Source organism: Neovison vison, chromosome 4 (assembly GCF_020171115.1).
Source record: "Neovison vison isolate M4711 chromosome 4, ASM_NN_V1, whole genome shotgun sequence".
NCBI classification, from domain to species: Eukaryota; Metazoa; Chordata; class Mammalia; order Carnivora; family Mustelidae; genus Neogale; species Neogale vison.
In genome coordinates this window covers 68,458,201-68,475,828 of record NC_058094.1, presented here as the reverse complement: position 1 = coordinate 68,475,828, position 17,628 = coordinate 68,458,201, and the positions used below count along the sequence as shown (strand labels likewise).

Sequence of the window (17,628 nt, the reverse complement as noted above, 5' to 3'; positions counted from 1 at the left end):
ATCTTTATCCATTTGTCTGCTGAAGGGCATCTTAGCTCTTTCCACAAGGGAAGAAACAATAATGTTGGAGAAGTTGTGGAGGAAGGGGAACCTTCTTACACTCTTAGTAGGAATGCAAATTGGTGCAGTCACTTTGGAAAACAATGTGGAGGCTCCTCAAAAAATTAAAAATAGAGCTACCCTATGGCCCAGCAATTGCTCTACTGGGTATTTACCCCAAAGATACAGATGTAATGAAAAGAAGGGCCATGTGCACTCCAATGTTCATAACAGTAATGTCCACAATAGCCAAAATATTTCTTTCTCTTACAGTCAAGAACATTAAAGGATACTAGAAAAATAATGTAACTGCTCCCACAAAATAACGGAAGAACAATTTCATTTTAAAGAGCTTTATTACACGATGTTAATATTCAGGACACTTCAGAGCACCTTATACTTCTAATCAGATTTTTGGTAACTGGTTTTAAAGTGTTACTTGAGTATTTTTCTCATACTGGCTTTCAGTCAAAAGTACTACTTAGTGATTGTTTAAGAGATGTTAATTTGATTAAACAGTTTATCCTTAATAACCTGAGACATCAATCCATGGATAGCTTCTATGGTAGTTTTGCAGCTGGAAAGAAAAAACACATCACATAATGTCATAAGAACATTAAAACTGTTTTGAATATGCAAGTTCCCTCCCCTCCATTTCCATCCTTGTACCCCCAATAATGATTTTCAGTTCTATTTATACTCCATGAACCACAATTTATAGTTTACTCTTTTGATTTTTAGTCTTCGTCATGTCTTTTAACCATTTCATTACAGTTGAACCTTGAACAACGTGGGAGTTAAGGGTACCAAATCTTCCACTTGGTTGAAAATTCACATTAACTTTTGACTCCCCCAAAACTTAACTACTAAGAGCTTAGTATTAAGGGAAGTTTAACAATAACATAAACAGTTGATTAACACATATTTTGTACATTACATATATTATATACTCTATTCTTACAAAAAACTAAGCTACAGATAAGTATTAAAAATCTACATTTATATTACTGTACTGTATTTAAATACTGTGCTAAAAAAAACCCCCACATATAAGCAGATCCATGCAGTTCAAACCCACATTGTTCAAGAGTCAACTACACTTATTAGAAGCTTCACAACAGAGCAGTATAAAATTTGATATAATTTACAATAGTTAATTTTGTTACTTATCAACAGTTCTGGGAAAAGCTCCGTTTTGGAAGGTGACTGAAGTTATATATAATTCATCATTACAGACTGATTCTGATATTACATTAAAATCTTACTCCTTATTGTTTATTACTTAGAATTATTAAAAAAAGAGATTAATTTAAAGAATACTATGCTTTTTCCCCCAAAATAATCATAAACATCCTTCAAACAATTGAAGGTCGAAGTCAGTGGGTGAAGGACTTAGGTTTTAAAACTGATAAAAAATAAAAAGCAAAAAACAGTAAAACCCCACAATATTTAGAAGAGATACAATTTTTATAAAATTACCCACAAAAGGAAAATACTCTACCTGTTTACTACTACTTTTGTCCTTCCTACTTTTCTTCTTATATAATTAGAGACATTACCATTGTGAAATTTTTGCTTGCTAAGAAACTGAGGTGTAAATGTAGATAAAATTATAAATCACAAATGATATAAAAATAGATAAGCAAAAGCAGACACTCATATAAAAAATGAGACCTAATATTAAAGAAAGATTAAATTTTTAACCAGGTCACTAGCTTTATACCTTCTAAAAATTCATGGAAAAGAATAAGATAATTTAACCCAAGATGGCTTCTGCTCCTAACACACTTTACCTTCCCATCTCTCTTTTCTGTCCTCCTGACCAGTTCAATTTTTCTGAAGATGGATACCAAGGTATCAGTTTATATAGATGTCAACATAATTTTCCCTTATTCTCTGCAGCTAATTATCACATTAAAGTTCAAACTTATATGAAAGTACATGCTATTTAGGTGGTCTTTCCAATCCTCGATGCATCTGAAAGGCCACCTGATTATTTCGTAAGTTATCAGAGAAAACATTCCAAGTTTGTTCCTAACAAATTCTTGTTAGTGAAATTTGGGATACTAAATTACTGTATTAAGATAATTTCAGAAGAATAACTTAAGAGAAATGCAGTCATTTCTTTTATATTTAGGGGTTTAAAGCTTCATAAAAATAAGTTTGATAAATTTAAGAAATCTCAATATAATCCCTCAAAAGACAATTAAGTTAGAATAGATTTGGATCCTTTTGCAGAAGTTTTTTGTTTTTTTTAATTAATATATAATGTATTAGTTGCCCCAGGGGTATAGGTCTGTGAATCATCAGGCTTACACACTTCACAGCACTCACCATAACACATACCTTCCCCAATGTCTATAACCCAACCACTCTCTTTTTTTTTTTTTTAAAAGATCCAGTGATGGATTGGTTTTCTTCAGCACACTTTCCAGCTACATCTAGAAAAGATGACTGGCAGTTTTTTAATAATACATTACCTAGATCTTTAAACCTTAAATATTTTAATCTAAATTTTCTAAGCTAAAATTTGCATTTGACAACTCTTAAAGGTCCCAAGAAATCAACATTCAGGTACCATTCTAAGTTGTAAATAAGTTGAAACATAAGGAATTTGAATCCAATTATAAGGTGCAAATTCTGAAACAAAGAGAACTAGTTAGGGGTAAGAACAGATTTGCTCTTACCTGTCTCTTGTAGCTTTGGCAAGTTTGTCTTCTGACTTTCTGTCATGTGTTTCTAAACCCAACATGAAACTCCCTCGTCCCAGCTGGGCTTCTGACTGTTCTAATTTTTCAGACAAATCAAAGACCTGACCAGTGGTATAGTCTGCATTCTGTAGGGAAAATGGCATTGTGTCAGTGTGTGTGTGCATATATATATATATTTTAATGTAAATTTTTTTTTCTTAGAACATTTCATTTACAAAGAATTCCACCATGAAATTTAAGTGTGATAGTCACTGAAGTAAGAAATGAGATTTACTTGTACAAAGTGACTCCAAAGTTCAAGCAGTTTGAGTGTGGAGTTTTCCTCCCCTTTATAATTTCAAGATTAAATCTGGAATTCTTTTTGACTCATTAATCTAATACTTGTTATTATGAGAGGCTGTGAAGTACATAGGCCAGAGTCTCTGCTTTGGTCCTGCTGCAGATTAGCTGGAAGGCCTTGGGAAAACTCCCTAGTTTTCTGTGCCTTTAAGTTATCTTCGAAAATTGGGGAGAGGATAGTGATAATTTCTACATTAAGGCTATCATGAAGACTAAATTAAGTAATGTATATGGAGTAATGTATATAAAGCTCTTAGGACTGTCCTTGGCACCTGGTAAAGGCTTAATAACTATTAGCTAATTTTATTATTTGTTCTTGTTGAAATTTCAGCATTTAATACTGAACGATTTTTATTTTTTAAATTTTTTTAAAAAGATTTTTATTTATTTATTTGACAGAGAGAGATCACAAGTAGGCAGAGAGGCAGGCAGAGAGAGAGAGAGAGAGAGAGAGAGGAGGAAGCAGGCTCCCTGCTGAGCAGAGAGCCCAATGCGGGACTCGATCCAGGATCCTGAGATCATGACCTGAGCCAAAGGCAGCAGCTTAACCCACTGAGCCACCCAGGCGCCCAATACTGAACGATTTTTAAAAAGTAACATTTATCTTAGGTTTTCTGATTATAAAGTAATAGTTATTACAGACAATTTGGAAAATGTAGAGCAAAGTAAAGAGGAAAGGAAACACCTATAATCCCTCCACTTAGCTGTAATCCTGGTTATATTTTAGAGTATTGCTATATGCTTGCACACACATCTATAAATACCATTTGTCCCTTAATATTTCATACTTTTTAAAAAGAAAAACTTTAACAGTTATATATGTATACTTAAGCATTAAGCACTTGAGCATTCTTATGGGTTTTCTTTTTTAAAATGTTGTGGTCTAAAATACAAAACAACTTTTCACTAAGATGCATTATGAAGTATATGTTCCATTTTCTTTCCCTTATCTTCAAAAAAGAGTGAAGGTTAAACAACTTGGCAACAACTAGTACATTACTCTATTTACTCAATCTGTAAGACAATGTACAAGTTCAACTTGTACATCTCTTTCTCTGGAGAAAGAGATGCACTGAACATATGTTTATGAATTGTTTCTTTTTAAAAAATTTTTAAGATTATTTGAGATAGAGAGAGTGTGTACATGAGGGAGGGAGGAGCAGAGAAAGAGGAGAAGTGGACTCCCTGCCGAGCAGGGAGCCCAACGAGGGGCTTGATCCCAGGACTGTGACCTGAGCCGAAAGCAGATGCTTAGCCAACTGAGCCACTCAGGAGCCCTATAAATTTTTTCTTAAAATGCTGTAATGAACCATATATACAACCACAAAAAAGAAGAAAATACAATTTAACCTAATTTAACCTCTTCTTGATTATTAATGTCCTCAACATGCAGTGCTGGAATACAGGGATAGCCATTGGCTGGCTGAGTAGGTAGAGCTGTTTGCCTTTAGGCAAAGAAAGGTTCAGACTGTTCTGGTCTTAGTGTTTTTTTCCCTCTGCCAATATGTCACTTCTGGTTCTCATCAGTATACTTGCCTCTAAGGAAACAATACATACAAAGCATTTAGCAGTATATGGCACAAAAGAAGCACTTAATAAATGTTTGCTATAATGGTCACTTTCCTTCCTTCTAATTTGCTACTTCTGACTGTTAAGGTTACAAAGTAAGAATAAGAAGTCTGTCAGAATTCTTTTTAAAATCATAGAAAGGGTTGCCTGCGTGGCTCAGTCAGTTAAGTGTCTAACTTTTGGCTTCAGCTTGGGTCATGATCTCAGAGTCATGGGACTGAGCCCTCTGTTGGGCTTTGTGCTCAGCAGGGAGTCTGCTTGGGACTCTCTCTCTCCCGCTGCCCCTGCTCAGGCTCTCTCTCTAAATAAATAAAATCTTTAAAGTAAATAATAGAATCATAGAAATTATGCTCAAGTGAGGCCTTTTCCTATGAACAAAGAAATGAAGCAAACAAAAAATAGTAACTTGCAGAGGCTTTATTATATGCCAGGCACTTTGTTAACTGATTTACATAAAGAATTTCATTTAACTGTCATGGTACTTAATGATGTAGGTTGGTACTGTTATCTCCAAACCCAAGAATAGGCTTAGTTTCATTAAATAACTTTCTGAAAAGTAAGTAAGTAAAGTAAAGTGCCAGAGTTCTTTTTGAAATGAGTTTACCTTGTACCAAATTTTGTGATTCTAACCATTATGCTATTCTGTACTATGTGAGGTGGCCTACTTTAAAAAAAAAAAAAGGAAAAGCAACTGTTTGTGACTAAGCTCCAGTAGAAGCTTGTAAAATAAATATTCTTCTAAGTTATGTTGTTTTAATGATATATTTGAAAAAAATTCAGTGATTTATTTTATCTTATTTTTTGTTGCCCAGCATCTGCTACTTTAAGTTAATGATACTCTGATTTCCTTCTGGGGACGACTCTTCCTAATTCTTAGTCTATGTGCTCCTGAGTTTTTTCTAGCCCAGCCCAAGCAGTGAAGTACTGCCTTGACACAGCCACTCATGATGCTCATTCCCTTGGCCCAGAGCTTTAAGATGGGCATGTGACCTAAACAAACCTCAGACACAATGAGGTTTTGCCTGGAGTTTTGCGTGACTATGTGTATTCTGATCTTCTGTTTTGAATGTGAAAATGAGAGGCCGGGAGGCCTGAAGTTAATGCTGCCATCTTGTCCCCCCACCGCCTTTTTTAAAGATTTATTTATTTAAGAGACAGCATGAGCAGGAAAGGGAGAGGGAGACAGAATCCCAAGCAGACTCTGCACTGAGCTGAGAGCCCAAACTGGGATCAATCTCATGACCCTGACATCAGGACCTGAGCCAAAACCAAGAGTTGGACACTTAACCCCAGGTGCCAAGCAGGAGCCCCTGCAATCTTGTTTTCACAGGAAGCCCAAAACTGAAGCTGACTGATACGAAATCAGAGCTGAGACAGAATGACAAAGATCTCACAATACTGTTTCAGTGCAAACTTGCCTGTAGTAAGCCCTACTCCTGGACTTCACAGCTTAAAAGATTCTCTTTTTTGATTAGGCCAGCTTGGGTGCGTCTCCTGTCACTTGTAACTGGGGTCCTACCTGAGGCACTTGACACAACAAAAAACAATATTTGTATTTTTCTCTGTGTCGCTTTAAGGAAGGGGCAGATTTCCCTTTCATCTGGCCACCTATATTTGTCTCTTGGACTAATCTCAATGCCACATGACACAGATCTTGGCTTCACCTCGTATTCCAATCCAGCTCTGGTCATGTGCAGAATCTAATCCCAGCCCTGGTGTCTTGGCTAAGTCAGGTATAACCTTTCCAGGAAAAAGTTTCAGATATTAAACAACTTATGTAGCTTAGATAAAATTCAAATGCATCCCTTGGAAATATAGTACTTACAGTAAGCAAACTAGAGGAACTCAGCGTATTCACCCAGTATTTATTCCACAAAAGCTCAAGCAATTTGCGATCCAATGAGGATTTGAAATATGAGACTTCTAAGGCATAATATCTATGAAACAAAAGGACAAGTTTAGTAAGCTAAAAAAAAATTTCAACCATTTCACATAAAAGTTATGGCCAAATTTAAGTGTATTACATTTTATATCCAAATAGTTATGTTTTAGTTTTTAGTCCAATAGAATAATAGGTATGGCTTCCTTACGCTTCAGAGGCATGGTTTTAAATCTTCTATTAACTAAACTTTCTTGTGTTAAATTTCTTCCCACTACAGAGTCCAGCATTCCCCAAAACTTAACAATTAGTCAGAACTTCTGAATGATGTATGTTTATCCATGTTATTGAGTTCAAAAATTCTAGCCAAAAAGCACATAAACTTAATGAGCTGCTTCTCTAGGGTCAATGATAATTTTTGGTAGGCTTTTAAAAATACTGAAAATGACATGTGGCTTTCCCATTTCTTCCTTCTAATCCCCTAATTAGGATCTATTTTTTTTTTTAAGATTTTATTTATTTATTTGATACAGAGAGAGAGATCGCAAGTAGGCAGAGAGGCAGGCAAAGAGAGAGGGGGAAGCAGGCTCCCTGCTGAGCAGAGAGCCCAACTCGGGGCTCAATCCCAGGACCCTGAGATCATGACCTGAGCCGAAGGCAAGAGGCTTAACCCACTGAGCCACCCAGGTGCCCCGGATATATTGCTTTTTGGAAAACAAACCTCAAAGTAGAATCCTTAGAGTGCCTAAAAAAAATACTACTTTCAAAGGTGCCTAATTTATAACCAGTAAGCTCAAGAAATATTTGGTTAAATGTATGAAAAACATGTATTTTTAAAGTAATAAATATTTAAATACTCACTAGGTTCTGTTCATCAATAGATACAAAGAAACAAGAGACTTTTTTTTTTTAACCTTAAGGAGCTTAATACTATTTATAGGGGAAATGTGGTATGAATCCACAAAAAATTAAATATAATGATATATAGTGAATAACAGTGATGCTCTAGGGCATATATGGAATTAGTCACCACCACTTAAATGTTAGAGATACTGAGTAATCTCAGTGTAGACAGAATTGCCTGAGAAGGCCTAGGGAGAAGGCAGGACTGAGAGTAACCCTTACATGAGTCTATGTGCGCGTATGTTGACAGCAAGGAGGGCATTAAGCAGGCAGCACTGACTTATAAACAGGAAAGTCATAAAAGGAACAGTAAATAAATCACTTTGGCTGGACAGTTAAGCAACAGCAGAATAACTATATGAGGGGAACCTAGAAAGCTTTGTTGGGATCTATTTAGTAGAAGATATTACACAAAAGGTCATAAAATTTAAACTTCATGGGTGGAGGGATGGGTTAGATAGGTGATGGGGATTAAGGAGTGCACTTGTCATGAGCACCCGATGTTGTATGGAAATGCTGATCACTGGATTATACACCTGAAACTAATATTACACTGTATGTTAACTAGAACTTAATAAAAACTTAAAAAAATAAATTTAAACTTTATCTTCTAGGTAGTGGGGACTCACGGAAGATATTTGAGCAGAGCAATGATAGGGCCAAAGAGGTGTTTAAGAGGTGCTTATGATAGGATGTGTTTCAGAGAAACAGTAGGCAGGGAGACCACAAAGGATACTATCGTAGTGCAGCAGATATGAAGAAAGGCTCAGATGCAGGTGAGTGGTGCAAAAGATAAAAGACAGGAGGACACCATAAGAAATTCTTGTTGAATTAATTCAGGAGTGAGTGAAGAAATTAAAAAAGTGTAAGAATTTGAGGACATCAGAATTAAGTGAGGGTCTTTTCAAGATTAAGATACCTATGCGGATCTGAAGATGGACAGGACATGGCTAATGAAATGTGCAGGTGAACAGCATATTTCTTGAGCACCTATTATGTTCTGGGTGCTTCACATACATTCTCATTTAGTCTTTCTTATAACCATACACATAAAGCATTTATGATTCCCAGTCTGTAGACAAAGAAATGTTCAGACAGAAAAGATTTTACTCAAAGCTACATAGTTAGTAAGTGGCAGAGAAAGAATATGAAAAGTTGCATCTACTATCAAAACTCTCATAGTTTTATTTTTACATGCAGACTGTAGACACCCGGGTGGCTCAGTGGTTTAAAGCCTCTGCCTTCAGCTCGGGTCATGGTCCCAGGGTCCTGGGATCGAGTCCCGCATAGGCTCTCTGCTCAGTGGGGAGCCTGCTTCCTCCTCTCTCTCTGCCTGCCTTTCTGCCTACTTGTGATCTCAGTCAAATAAATAAATAAATCTTTAAAAAAAAAAAAAAAAAAGAAAAAAGAGAGTATTTAAGAAGTAAGATCCCAGGAGTAAGGGAGTTAGGTATGGGGAGGGGATGAGGGGCTCAAGTAGAAAAGGTCAGCTTTAGAAAGCAGGGGGCTGTATCTCTGGTACTTGAGGAAAAAAAAAAGAAATGAGAGATGAATATAGCAATAGACATTTGGATTTATAAAGGATGAAAAATAAGAGAACTCAAACGAAGTTCTATAGAGTTTATGTTTTAAAATTAATGGATCGGGGCGCCTGGGTGGCTCAGTGGATTAAAGCCTCCGCCTTTGGCTCAGGTCATGATCCCAGAGTCCTGAGACTGAGCCCCACATCACAGGCTCAGCAGGGAGCCTGTTTCCCTTCCTCTCTCTCTGCCTGCCTCTCTGTCTACTTGTGATCTCTGTCTGTCAAATAAATAAATAAAATTTAAAAAAAATAAAATTAATGGATGTTAACATAATTACTGTTTTAATACCATAGGCTGATGCAATGAAATTTTTTGTCTAATACGTAGTGATTAGCTGCAAATCTCAGTTGTAGAGTTGTAAACAAGAAGAACATTCAAAATTACTTGGGGAGCTAAAACCTCATCTTCTGTATGGGAAGTCAATAATAGATACTGTCTAGAACAGAAAATCAAGAAGTAGCGCTATCAGCACGTTGTTTGAAGATATGGGGTAAATACATATAGGAATAACTATAATAGTTTATATGACTGCCTCTGGGGATGGGAAAGGGAATGGTACAAATTGTTATTTTTCATAATAAGTTTCACAGAACCATTTTATTCTTTAAACTATGCTCCTGCATAACACTGATAACATACAAGCTAACTTAAAAAAACAAAAAAAAAACAAAACAAAACAACCCCTATGTCCTATTTTCACTAAGGTTCTTCAAAGTTAAAAATATTTAATATCTACATTATATTCTTTATTTTAAACAAACTTTGGGTGTGCAATATGATGTGGGATGTAAGGCAGGAAAGAAAGACCAATATAAACTGGACGTCATACCTTATCACCAAATAAGTTCGGAAATGGATCTATAAGCAGGCTGCCCCAAATCCCTGCTCTTTCAGCCTGGCACTATGTTTCATTAAAGATTTTAAACAAAAATAAATCAAGCCCCTTATTTTCCCTAGGAAAGAGTTTATTCTCTCTTATTCAGGAATTGATCCTAAGAGAATATCTTTGAATATCTAAGTAATTTCAGATTCAAAATTCTAGGCTCTAACAATGTAGATTGCTAGAAAGTGGCTCTTCTTCTCTGATGGGCTTGTATTTTAGTAAAATAGGAAATGTAGGTTTGTTTAGATACAGAAAGCATAGACTGCCTCAGTCTTTTTTCTTTCAAAAACTGCTGTTGGTAGTGTAATAAGTAGTGTAGGTATTAAAAGTATAAGCTTTTTCTATCACTATAACTCAATATAAATGAAAAAAATTGACTTTTATGCTGAGAAAGTATCACAGCAAAGGTGTTTCCATGCTTAGGAGCCATTCTTTCAAACTAGAATGGTTTAAATTTTTGTCTTCTTTAAAGAATTTTTTTCCAATAGGGCAAATTATGTGATTTAATCCCAAGTCTCTAACTGAAAAATAAAAAATAATCTTTTTTTTCCCCCTGATGTATGTAAGGGATGACTGATATATCTAGTAACTCAATTTTAGAAATTCTAGAATTTTCTAAGAATTTCTGAATGGAAGAATAAGATGTATTCCTAGAAGTTTGGATAGGCGGTATGGAGAAAAGGGGACCCTAATCATTTAGGTAACATTTTTGGGGGGATGCCCACCCTTTTATGTGCCATGTCTGATTTAAATGTTAGTCTACAGCAGTGAACTAAGTCTATGGTAATGAAGTTCACATTCTAAAGGGGTCAATAACAAGGAATCAAAAACATACCAGAATGGAAAGTGCTAAGAAGAAAAATAAAGCAGGGAAACTGAAACACAGTGACTGACTGGAAGGTGTTCTTTTAGACAGGGTGACCAGTAAACATTCTCTGTTAAGGTGACCCTTAAACAGATACTCCATGATTGAAGTAGTCAGTGAGCCACGTGGAAATAGGAACAATTTTCTCAGAAGAGAGAACAGCAAATGCAAAGGCCCTGAGGCCCTGAGAGGTAGTATGGGTCAGATCACATAGGGCTGTTAGTCCATCAAAAGGACTATGGATCTTATTTTTGGTGATACAGGAAATCATTCTGGAGGAGGAGGAATATGGCCTCACTTACATTTTAACAGAATCAATTTGGCTGACAAAAGACCTTTAAAGGGGTGAACAGAAGAACTGGAAGACTAGTTAGAAGGCCAGTGCTTTGGTTCAGGCTCCAGAATATGGTGAGAAGGTCAATGCGATGCGGCAAGATATATTCAGAAGGAGAAAACTGTTTTCACTGGCTTAATACTTTTAAAACTTGAGATGTAATTCATATACCTTAACATTCACTATTTTCTTTTTTTAATTAATTATTTTTATTAACATATACTGTATTATTTGCCCCAGGGGTACAGGTCTGTGAATCGTCAGGCTTACACACTTCCCAGCACTCACCATACAATATTCACTATTTTAAAGAAGTATATAATTTATTGGTTTTAGTATGGTTTCTTTAAATTTTGGAGTGAAAATGCTTAGGATGAAGTTTTACTAAACAGAACTTGAGGGGCATCTGGGTGGCTCAGTTGGTTAAAGAGGCTGCTTTCAGCTCAGGTCATGATCTTGGGGTCCTGGGATAGAACCCTGTGTTGGGCTTCCTGCTCGGTGGTGGTAGTGGTGGGGGCAGGGGGAGTCTGCTTCTCTCTCTGCCCTTCCCCCTTGCTCATGTGCTCTCATAAACAAACAAATGAAACTTGGTTACTATGAGAGCTTGCAGACATGCTGGTGTCAGGTTCATCCTGAATATAACTTTTTTCAGTTGTTAATTTCAACAATGGGCTAAGTATCTTATACATTGACAATATTTATAGTTGTGTGAAAGGCAAATAATAGGTTAAAATGATTATTAATAAAAAATTCAAACATTATCCTAAATTCTGTATTCTTACTACAATTTTAAAAGGGATTATGAGATGCATTTCATCTGAACCTTTATTTTCCTCTGTGAAATTAAGGGACTAAGGATTCTTATGATGATTGTGGTATCACATACACCTTAAAATTACTTACTGTTTGCAATGTACACCAAAGTCTTCTATTTTATTAAGTGGGATAGTCTGGTACTCAGAAGGTCCTTCATCAGGGGGTTTGTAGCCCTCAACAAAAACGAAGAAAATAGAAGATTAGAAAAAAAAACCACACACAAACACTCATGCAGAGAAAAACATACGTTCTACGCAGCTTTCCATTTATAGAAACATTAATTCTGGGGAGTCACATATTGAACTTAGACATTCCAGTACAAAAAGGTGCTTATTCTGTCTCTCAACCCCAATGATGGCTAATGGTTGGATTTGGTTTATAGATTCATTTTTTCTTGTCAGGGGATATACACGTATGCTAATATCTATTTCAGTTTGTAGGGACAGAAACAGATGTATTTAGCTTGTGGTCTAGTACCTGTCAGAATGTCATCATGGGCACACAGGTACTTATTAACAAATGAAAACTGCTTTCTTAGCAACATATAACACAAATGTGTTATCTTTTGCTAAAGACAATTTGTTCTGGTTGACTGCTATTTTGTAAATATTTTCAAACTGTTTAGGACAAAACAGGGTATTAACCATAACATGACTTTAAAAACAAGTCATTTAAAAAATTATAAGGACTTCGAATTTTAAAAATTACCTTTGGGTATGTCCTAAAGGCTCCAAGATTCACTTTCCCTGCAGATATTGTTCTTGTTGGGTCAATCTATAAGAAAGATGTATTTGGTATCTGCTAGTTATAAAACTGTTATATACTTCCATTTGTTTAAATGTTAAACTTAGAACTACCTACATATGTAGAACACTATGCATGCATGCACACATACAAACACTGAGTAAAATAACCAAATAATAGGAAAAAATAATTGGAAAAAATGACCAAACCAAATAACAACAAAGTTGAATAAAGTGGTTAAGTATAGAATTATCATAATTAATTTAGAAAGTAGATCTAGTTATTATACTATTTAAGAATGTTATCTGAAGACTTTCTCATCTCTTTTTCAAAAGTTTTCTTTTACTAGAGGAACAGTTTTCTACTTTTCTCATAGCAACCTGGATTGTATCTAAACACTGTGAGCATAGCAAGAGCTGCTCTAGCAATTTCTGACTTACTCAATTCAGTCAACATTACTGAATGTCTACGGTTTGCAGGAAACTAAGACATAGGTGCTGTGATCACCCTCATCTTACAGAGCTGGGGAAGAGTTACAGAGAGATTAAGTAGCTTGTTTGAAGTCCCAGCTTCTAGGAGGTGGCATTCAGATTCAGTCCTAGGCATAATGACACCAGACTGTTCTACAGTTTTTATTTCTCTGTATATTTGCTTTAATAAATCTTCATGAAGAACTTAATTAAGACTGATTGTAAAAATACTTACTACTACTGCTACAAATGGTTCCTGGAACTGCTGATTGAGCATCTGAGTACTAACATCAATCCCAGAAAGCCAGCAGCCATAGCCAGGATGGCTGTGATACCAGCCAATTGCATTTTCAAGGCGGCCAACCTAACAAAGAAGGCAGAGAAGATTGAGAATTCTGTTTAATCTTAAAGACACTTGTCATTTGTCTGCTTACATAGCATTATGATAAAATGAAAACATGCAGAACAGTGGATAGCATATGCTGCTTTTAGAAAAACAATGCTTTTAAAAAAGCATTATTTCCAATAGGTAATACCCAAAGCACAATACCTGAAGCTCCAGGAATAAAATTAACAAGACACAAGTAGAGTAAGGCTATTCAGTCGGCTTCCTACCTTGTTACCCCCAACTACCCAGTTTCTCAAACCAGATGTAAACCACTATAACCACTGCTTATAAACCTATCTTATGGACATATTCTTTGCATATATGTAGATTAAGAGAGATACACACAACAGCATACCACATACAGTGCTCTACACTCTGCTTTTTCAACTCAACACAACATCATGGGGTTTATTCCAAATAGATAAAGATATAACTACTTTTTAATTTTTATTTCTCTTAAAGGCAGGCTTACAGTTCATTGTATGGCTATACCATAATCTATTTAATCAGTTTTATACTCAGGAACATTTAGGTCATTTCCAAATTTTTGGTTTTAAACATACATCTGATACTGTGAGAAATAAATTTTTTTTTTTTTTTTACTGAGATATGGACGTATAACATTGTATTAGTTCGGGTATACACTATAATGATTCAATATGTGTATATATTGCAAAATGATCACAAGAAATGTAGTTAACATCCATCACTGCACATTAGGTACAACTTTTTTCTTATGATGAAAACTTTTAAGATCTACTCTCTTGAGTATGAGGTTTTTGTTTTTTTTTTTTTTTAAAGATTTTATTTATTTGACAGATAGAGATCACAAGTAGGCAGAGAGGCAGGCAGAGAGAGAGAGAGAGGAGGAAGCAGGCTCCCCGCTCAGCAGAGAGCCCGATGCGGGGCTCTATCTCAGAACCCTGAGATCATGACCCGAGCCGAAGGCAGAGGCTTAACCCACTGAGCCACCCAGGTGCCCCTTGAGTATGAGTTAAAAAAAAAAAAAAAAAAAATCCATGCTAACCTTTTACACATTTTACATAGAAATTGTTGAAAATAAAATATCAACTTTATGTAAAGAGGACAGTTTTAAGTTTAGAAACTCAAGAGTTACCACGAGACTCTTAACTTGGAGTTACTGATCTTTAAGGAACAATATTTTTACCTGTTTGGCGTTTTCTATATATGCAGCCATGTACTCATATGCAGCAGCCTGAGCATTTACTCGGGTTTCAGTGCCCTCCACAGGCAAAGCAAAACTGTCCATAATGATCATAGTTTCACCGTCCACCTTTCCCAGCATTAAGCCCATCACTTCTAAGTTGCCTCCCGATCTGGCATGCATCACCATTTTCAGTAAAGCCAATGCTGAGATTTTGCAGTACTTAAAGTAATGGTGGCTACAAAACAAAAGCACAGTATAATTAACTTATATAAAACATAATTTCAAAGACAGTTTTTGTAAAGATTACAAGTAAGTATTGAAGGAATTTATAGTGATGGGAAGGGGAAAGAGTGTAGAATGTGTAAAAGAAAAAGGAAGTAGCTTTCCTGCAGGGGATTGGAAATGATAAACATGTCAGGGTCCTGCAAAATATTTCCTTTCAGGGGAAGGGAAAAGTGTGAAATAATTTTTAAAATATGCTATTCAAGTAGAAAGGAATTACATGACCAGTTCAATAGACTTTTTCTCAATTAATTTTGGAATCACCAAATCTCTCATTCTGACTCTAGTTGGATGGTTGTGCCTAAAGATTCTCAGGCCTAACTTTCTCGCCTAATGGTTCCAAATGTGGTCTCTGACATCCATCTGCTTACATTTGAGTCTACCCTGACACTGGCTGTAGTCTTAGCAATAACCACTTCATGTTTGTGCCTTAATTTCCTCATCTGCAAATAGGAATATTTCAAAGATTTGTTGTTAGGAGGAAATAAAGTAAGTGAAATAATGTATATAAAATGCTTAGCTTACTGCCTGACACACACTAAAACTTTGTGATAGCTGTGATTAGTTTTAGCCTATCTACAGTACTCTTGAAAAAGTGTGTTACTTTCTGTGCCATCAGCCTCAGAATTGAAAATGTAGCTCTAATATCTTTACTTCTGCTTCCATAACTGTTTCAGTTAGTCATATGTAGATGTGACTAAACTATCTTGAATAAAATTACAACTTCCGTGTCACTGATGCAGCCCAGGAGAGCTAGGATGAATATATTTAAGCCACAATCAGAGAGTAAAGCAAGCAGATAGTGTTCAAATATTTAATAGGCTATAGCAACCTTAAATGTATAATGTTATAAAAGTAAGCAGACAGCAGTTTTTAATAATGTGGTCAGTCAATGTCTCTGAGAAGCCCCTACCACACTCCCTACCCCCCCACTTTTTTTTCCCCTGAGAGACTTTTTAAGATGTCTGCCCATAGATTTCAGTGACAACTGAGAAATATGGAGACCTGATATTGGGAGTCATGACATGAATTAAAATCTTGGCTCCTTCATTTTACTGGGAAAAAGAAAAAAAAGATAGTTATTGTGCTCCCATTACATACATTGTAGGCCCTTTTAAATATATTATCTCATCTAATCTTTATGATATTACCAATAGATAGGTCTTAATTCCTTTTTATAGATAAAAAATGAAGATACACAAATTTCCTAGGGCCAGTCAACTAGTCAACTAGTGACAGTCATGAGGTTTGAACTTCAGTCTGTTATTCACTTAAAAGTCCACTGCCTCAGTCTGATGATGAAATAAGTTACTTACATTTACTTGTTTCTTATTTGCAAGAAAAGGAATGAAAATACAGTACGATTGTCATGCAGATTAAATAACACATGGAAATTCCTAGCTCAGTGCTCAGCCCATATTAAATACTTGATAAACATGCTGTCCTTGCTACCTCCCATTTCTACTTTCTACTCTCTCCCTCACACAATCTGCTGTGGGTAAATAGTCCTTGACTTGTCATTACTCCCAGAGAAAAGGGGCTTTTGCTAAGGAGCAAAGAGCTTTAAACTCTACGGATAAAATTCCTAGCTCTTGAGATCTGGTTGAGTAACGTTTTGGGAGACTAGGTGGAGCCTCGTTGTTTCTGAAACAGTTATCAGCAGTCAACAATGGATTATAGAGCTCTGAAAGATGGCTCACAGTCATTTTAGACACCCCTGGGCTGATCTGGTTTTTAAAGACAGGTGCAGTCTCCAGTCTGAGATAAACTGAAGGTCCCAGCAAGGTGTAATTCGACACAAGACTTAAAGCAGGGCGTGTGGCATATATATGACAATACAGATAATAAGAAATGAGATGATACTCGCTTGTCCTTTTCCTCTTACATCCTCTGAAATCAAATGGGTTAAAGAGACAGGGGAGTTGAAGCAAGCCCCGGAGAGGGGTTTTGGCTCTACCTGAGGAGACAAAAGGACCAAAATTTCTCAGGGGCATATTCTTCTCCCTGACCATGAAAACACAAACTCTTCACCCTCTGCAACTCCCACTCCCCCTGGGTGTCCTAAACTCCCGCCGCCCCTTCCCTCCCCTGCGTCTCGCCAGGGACCTCCTCACTCCTTAGTCCAGGGCTTCGCCGCCAGTATTTCTTGCTGTTGTTTCTTGTCGTATTTGTAGATTTCATCGATACTCTGGGCTTCCTGCATGTTGTTGGCCAATTCCCAGGTTTTCTGAGCCATACCACTCCCGGACGCCGCCATTGCCGAGGAATCGGAGAAGTTGTCGCCTCCACAACCGAGACGCAACTTTACCTCGCTAGGTTCCCGGGTGTGGGCTTCGGACCCTTCCCACCACAGGTACAAACTCGTACTAGTCTCTCGAGGCAGCCATGACACCTAGAACCGGAGGTGAAGTCGGTACAGACCATTCGGGGATGGAGGGAACGCTTTCGGGATGCCACGATATAAACAGCGGTTACATAATAGAGACAGAGAAGTCTTCTTGTGGCTGAAATGGGAACGCACTGTCGTAGAAAATCACATGTGTGAATTAGGACAAACACAATAATTGGGTATGAGAATGGTATAGCCTTCCCCGCCGGAAGAAGGGCATGTTACCGTTATGCCAGAAACTGGAACTGGTCCTCTTTGTTCGTACT

At 36.5% G+C, this 17,628-nt stretch overlaps 1 protein-coding gene across 3 annotated transcripts; it reads right to left on the bottom strand.

Moving 5' to 3' along the window:
- Positions 1 to 376: 376 nt before the first annotated feature.
- Positions 377 to 17,421, bottom strand: COPS5 (COP9 signalosome subunit 5). Of its 3 annotated transcripts, none has more exons than XM_044245509.1 (8): positions 17,088 to 17,420; positions 14,692 to 14,926; positions 13,371 to 13,499; positions 12,630 to 12,695; positions 12,009 to 12,094; positions 6,484 to 6,595; positions 2,727 to 2,875; positions 377 to 616 (listed from the first exon to the last, which is right to left on the bottom strand). In XM_044245509.1, exons 1-8 carry the CDS (start codon positions 17,228 to 17,230, stop codon positions 532 to 534), a joined length of 1,005 nt encoding a protein of 334 aa, XP_044101444.1. In that variant the 5' UTR covers positions 17,231 to 17,420; the 3' UTR covers positions 377 to 531. The 3 variants fall into 3 exon arrangements, with proteins under 3 accessions (XP_044101444.1, XP_044101447.1, XP_044101445.1); XM_044245512.1 differs by having other exon boundaries at positions 17,080 to 17,160; XM_044245510.1 differs by lacking the exon at positions 2,727 to 2,875 and having other exon boundaries at positions 17,088 to 17,421.
- Positions 17,422 to 17,628: the final 207 nt, after the last annotated feature.